Consider the following 6,025-nt stretch of genomic DNA (forward strand, 5'->3'; position numbering starts at 1 on the left):
CTTCCCCGGGGTCAGACGGCGCCAACGGCACCGCGACGTTCCTTGATCGTTTTGGAATTTGACCTTTGAAGGAGACGGGTTTGGAGTCGAAGGGGTTTCTCGCGGCCGCCGCCGCTGCGGCGGCGACGGCTGGAGTTGGCTGTTACTGCAGCTGCCGCATCCGTGGGGCGTCTTCCGCCGATTGAAGTGGCAGTGTCGGGTCCTGGGGTGGTTTGGTGGCTGGGTGGGATGGGACGGATATCGTCCGGTGGTGGCGCGACGTGCGGATCTGTGCTTTCTGTCATCTCTGTGCTAAATGAACCTCTCCGCCCTGTTCTGCGGGGTGGCTGGCCATCTCCCGTAAATCTCCGGTGTTTCACGCTCTGTCTTGCCCTTCGCTCATTTTCAATATCCTGCCGTCGCAGTTCGTGGACACGGTCCTGTTCTCTTCTCTCCCTGCTCTTGAATAGTCCTCTCAATGCAGCAAATGCACCAGCGCCAAAAAGAGCGTTCCTGCTCCCATGGTGCGATTCACTGCCATACATGTACCCGCTGTCCGTGTATTCCGGGCTTGGCAGGCGGCCAGGAGGTCTGTCGTATGGCCGTGGATGGCTGGGTGGTGGTCTTCCTTCCTCTGTGTGGATTAAAGAATCATCGTACAAGCTGTCATGGTGTCCATGACCGTGACCATGACCGTGTCCATCAGCAGGTCCATATCTTCCCGACTCTGTATCGCTCTCTCGGTCACGGCGTTTGTCAAAATATCTTTTTGCCAACCCCGCAGCCCCTGCTAAAGCCCTTATTTGGACAAATCGTTTCCCCCATCCTCTCCCCCGGTTATCATGTTTTTCGTCTTCATGGTGTGGCCGAGGCGTTACGTCTGATTCATCTACAGATGTTCCGCTCCCGGATTGCCTTCTCATTCGCCTTCCTAGCATGGCAAGGCCTGCTCCGGCAGCCCCAGCAGTCGCAAGACGGCCTAAGTTGTTGTGACCATGTCCATCTTCAACGACTTCCGGACCTGACATGTAACTTCCCCGGCTGTCGTAGTCTGCACCCATTCGGCGTTCATGGAGGTAGGTGAGGACGAAATAAATTACAACGAGAGTAAATATAGCGAGGGCATAGAGAACGAAAAGTGCCAGTGGCGATCCGTAAAGAGTTAGTCCAAGGGGGATTTGGACAATTCCAAGTAAAGCCAGGCCTCGACCCAACCATTTATGGAACTGATTCTCGTCAGCAATTATAACCTGAGTTTGAATGCTACAGTCGCAAACTTACCATGAGCTTTAGTGGAATATTGTATAACCGCTTGTTCTTTGTGCGCTTATGAACAAACCAACCCCAGAACGTCTGCACAATGATCATAACATATATAGCCAACCCAATGCCATGATGTGGATTTGTCAAACTCCTTCTGGGCCCAACAGCGAACCAACCCAGGGCGAAAACGACGGTTGATAAAAACAACGAAAGAATATGAAGCCATATATGATATCTCAGGGCCCAGTAAGGCGATGGAGAATAGAATCTGGCCATCAGTATGGCAGTGGGAATGAGGCAGAGGAATGTTATGGCAGCTATCACGCCGTGTGCTCGAATTAATGAATGGTAACCGGCCATTTCTCGAAATCTGTTTCCCATGCCTATATGAGTTTGTGTTAGCTACAGCTTTGCCGCAATTTTTTCATATTAGCCATGCCACGGGGGATAAGAAAGAGAAAGAAAATCCTATGTCTACTAACCATTATATCTCATAGCCTCAAAGTTCAAGCCCATCAAATTGGGTAAAAGGAAGGTATTCCGCTGGGAGTCCCATGTTCCATCCCCAACGTTTAAGATATTTGACGAGTAGGTACTGGATCCCGGCGGGGCCAGTTGCGGAGAAGGAGACATGTTCCGGCCTCAATTGACGGCCCGTTGCCCGTCCAGGCCAGGTGATTAAACTGTACCGCACTTCCCCCGCCTTGTTGTACTAGGCTGCAGCTCCCAACTCCCCTTGAGTGCAATACCGTCGGAGCCCAGCTGAGGAGACCTATACAAGATCCCTCGCCCCGAGGAATGCACCATAAGCCAGAACCAACGTTAATTAAGCGATCGTTCTTTCAAGGGCATGCCAGTAGTCTGTGACTGGTACGGAGTTTGATAAACGGATACTGAGTAACTAGGAATATGATCTGTAGTGCTTTTGCCCAGGCGCATGCAATTTGGGAGATAGATGCTGTGGAAATTGGGCAGACGTTGGCGAGCGTTAAAACGGGAGGAAATATATAATGGTAGAGGAAGAGAGTGGATTGCACTGTTCAGCACAGAGTCTATGGATAGATAGACTAATCGTACACCGTGAACATCGTGGGGGAGGGGGGGAATATCAGATCCTGTTCAGTATACAGCGTAACAAAGCGAAGCAAGACAACAGGATGAAGTTATGGAGATGTTGTTGTTATGATGGGTTGAGGTGGAGATTGCGGACGAGGATGGGGCTGAGGTCACGCCAGGCAAATATTACGAGGGGAGATACATCACATACTATGTGCGTTGCTTAGGTAGGTGCGTATTCGTCCTTGCTGGAGATGCGGCCAGTTGTGCCTTCCCTGTCAGGCCGGCGGGGAACAGAGCTGGGCGTAAACGGTTTGCCGTTTCTGGCTTAGCACCGCCAACTCAGAACCAGGACAACCGTATGGTAATTACGGTACTATAACTGTTAGTTAACTAGTTTAGTTATAGTTAGTTAGTTAACTAACCTAGCTGACTACATACCCTTTTCCATGACGTCACTGTTGGATCGATGATATCACGCGTTATTTGAGGAGGCAGAATGGAAAAGAAGCCTGATAAGTAAATAAGACTCTCTGATGTGGGCGGAGTAAAACATGGAGCAGCTAGATACATACATACATCTATCTCACATTAACCATTTGCATTCCATCCGTTGGCTTCTTTGTAGATCCGCGAGGGCAGCAAATGGTGATGCAAACCATGCAAACAACCAACAGCTGCTCCAAACGACAACTCCCACATTCCCGGCTTGAATCAACCCGTGCGGCGTCGAAGGTCGTCGCATCTCCACATCAACCAGTAAAATAAATAAATTGGGGACGTATACCATTTCTACTGCTCACCATGTAGCTAGTGGTCGCCGTCTTCACCTGACCTATCTCTGGGGTCCATGTTTCGTTCGTCATGCGGACGGCCCCCCCCTTCAATCCAAGCCAAACAGACTACCCCCTTTTTTACATCCTTCTCCAACCTCCTTCTGAGTGAACCTCCCCCGTAGCCGCAACGAAAGAACACCATGGTAATGCGGGGTGAAGTATTCGTCAGGGCGCTATCACGGTGGGTGGCTATTTCCCCTTCCCCTTACCAATCCCAAAAACCCAAAAGGAGTTGCTAATATGATATCCCCTCGACCTTTGCAGCCTCCTCGGCTGGATCTAGTATGTCATTCATCCCCCACATTTCCCAGCAACCATCCCCTATTCTATCCCCTTCAAACCACTATCCCTATTCCCAAAAGACCCCTCCCCTAACCAGCTCCCTCTCCAACCCTCACAGCACAATCTGCTGGTCCGCCTCCTTCTACCCCCAACCAATCCTAAACTACCGCCGCCGCTCCACCCACGGGCTCGCCATCGACTTCCCAGCCACAAACGCCCTTGGCTTCATCTCCTACCTAATCTACACAGCAACATTCCTCTACTCCCCACTGATCCGCCGCCAATATGCCTCCCGCTACCCCATCGCCCCGGAACCCACCGTGCGTCTCAACGACCTGGCCTTCGCTGCGCATGCCGTCATACTTAGCTTGCTGGTCTTCAGCCAGTTTTTCCCGGCGATATGGGGGTTTAGGGTATCGAAGTTTCAGAAGATAAGCACGCCAATTGTTGGGGTGTTTTGGGGCTGTACTCTGGCTGTGTCGATATTGGTGGTTGTTGTTGCGGCGCGGGGGACCGGAAGTAGTCTCGAGGCGAAGGATTGGGCGTGGATAGACGTGGTACGTTTTCGCATCCCCTTTTTCCGGCCCTCTAATAAACATAATTTTCCCTTTAGAATTCCCGATTACTATAGCTAACACTCCACCCAACCAAAAAGTGCTACGCCCTCTCCTACATAAAACTCATCATAACGATAATAAAATACATCCCGCAAGCCTGGGTGAACTACAAACGCAAATCAACAGTCGGCTGGAGCATCTCAGCCATCCTCCTCGATTTTTCCGGCGGCGTACTTTCTATCTCACAACTGCTCATTGACTCTGCGCAAGGCGGTGATTGGAGCGGCGTCACCGGGAACCCGATCAAACTGTTGCTGGGTAATGTAAGCATATTCTTCGATGTCATTTTTATACTGCAGCATTATGTCATTTACAGGGCAAAGAAGGTGAGAGAGATAGCTGGGATTAGAGTTGCGGTTGGGAATGGCAGTGCGCATGCGAACGCGAATGGAGATGAGGATGACGATGGTGTGTTTACGCCTCTGTTGGGAGATAGGGGCGGCAGCGCACAGAGGGGTGGAGATGGCAGGCCGTTGCCAAGAATAGCCCTACCATGAGCCCAAGTCGGGTCAAGGCTCGAGTGTCGCATCTTCATTCAATGCCATCCTATTGACTTGGTTTAGCTTTTCTGGAATTCGCCCTGAAGATACCATTTCCTTAGACATTTAACATCATTTCGGACAACAATATATCGAGAGGCCCCCATTTTTCCCTATGAACAGGTTTTTTTGTTATTTGTATTCACCTTTATAAGATCCCTTTTTTTCAGGATGACACAGATACACACCCATTTGTCTTTTCCGGGTTTTGTTTGAATGATCGAATACAGGTAGATATCTGCTTCTCCCTATCCTAAAGCTTAAGGGAAAGCCTTTGTCAATATTAGCAATGACAACAGCATGTGCTCCCTTCCTCTCCCGCGCGTCATACAAGCGTTCTTAAAAGCCAGCAGCACATTCGACAATGAAATTAGATCGATAACATCATGTAAATAACGTATATAATATTAAATAAAGAACAGAAGATTAAGAACTAAATGATTCAAGACAAAAAAAAAAATAACAAACTTCAATTACAATAACTAGAGCAAGAGGGGGAATCAAATCGAATCAAATAAAATCAATCATAACGATGTTCCATCAAGTCATATCGGTTTTAATCCTTAGAGGGCACTCGGTCAAGGAAAAGAAAAAAAAAAGAAAAGAAAAGAAAAGAAAAGAAAAGAAAAAGAAAGAGAGAGAAAAAAAAGAAGAAAGTTCATCACATAAAAGGGGGGGAAAGGTTAACCGTAATAACAAATGAATAAAATATGTAACCCATTTAACATATGTACCGCGAATTTGCAAAGAACACGAAATGAAAAATCAAAATCAATAACCCCGTATTTGCGCCCCTCCTGCCTGCCCGCCATAGATGTAATGTAAGATCAAGTTAAAAGTACTCCCGCTGTGACTAAAAATTAAATATAGGTATGAAACGAACGCGCGGGGGGAAAAAGAGGAGAAAGGTAGCTTTGTATACGGATGTCAAGAAGGTAAAGAAAAGAAAGCGCCATACCAGGCCAGAGGTCTTCTAGAGAGGGAATAGCAAGCAGAGAAGTTCGAATTTTGTTCTTTCGAAAGAAACAATGAAAACATGCGCTGGACGATATTTTCTCTGCCGTGATAGAAACCGTACCATGAAAAAGTTCAAAGGAAATAATAAGTATATAAATGATAAACATGACGTTAAAAAAGGATATAACAATAGGGGAATCGTTACAAATAAAATGCAAAAATATCGCGTGCTGCGTGCGTTGCATGATCGGAAAATGCGCTTGAGACGAAAGAAAGATGATAATTATGTTACTGCTGTAGCTGAAGTCCATTTCGTCGTCGTCTGCCTCTCATACCGCCCTCCGGTCGCTGGGCAAGGACTCGTCTCAATTCAGGTCTTCACGGGTTCCTATCAACATGGTGGACTCGAACATGTCTATGGTGCAATTTAGATTAGAATGGGGTTGCGTTGCATTGCGATTTCTTATATATAAACCAACATGAAACGATGGGGTTT

The 6,025-nt window shown here is 47.9% G+C and overlaps 2 protein-coding genes across 2 annotated transcripts; one reads left to right on the forward strand and one right to left on the reverse strand.

Annotated features, from left to right (window-relative positions):
* Positions 1-11: 11 nt before the first annotated feature.
* On the reverse strand, positions 12-1,875 carry PAAG_05607 (hypothetical protein; the record flags this gene model as incomplete). Its single annotated transcript, XM_015845633.1, has 3 exons — positions 12-1,205; positions 1,261-1,625; positions 1,725-1,875. The coding sequence occupies 3 exons, from the start codon at positions 1,873-1,875 to the stop codon at positions 12-14; spliced, it is 1,710 nt and encodes a 569-aa protein (XP_015699859.1).
* A 1,543-nt stretch (positions 1,876-3,418) lies between these two features.
* PAAG_05608 (cystinosin) lies at positions 3,419-4,530 on the forward strand (the record flags this gene model as incomplete). Its single annotated transcript, XM_015845634.1, has 3 exons — positions 3,419-3,973; positions 4,072-4,296; positions 4,333-4,530. The coding sequence occupies 3 exons, from the start codon at positions 3,419-3,421 to the stop codon at positions 4,528-4,530; spliced, it is 978 nt and encodes a 325-aa protein (XP_015699860.1).
* Between the last annotated feature and the right edge of the window lie 1,495 nt (positions 4,531-6,025).

This window comes from Paracoccidioides lutzii, assembly GCF_000150705.2.
Source record: "Paracoccidioides lutzii Pb01 unplaced genomic scaffold supercont2.15, whole genome shotgun sequence".
NCBI classification, from domain to species: Eukaryota; Fungi; Ascomycota; class Eurotiomycetes; order Onygenales; family Ajellomycetaceae; genus Paracoccidioides; species Paracoccidioides lutzii.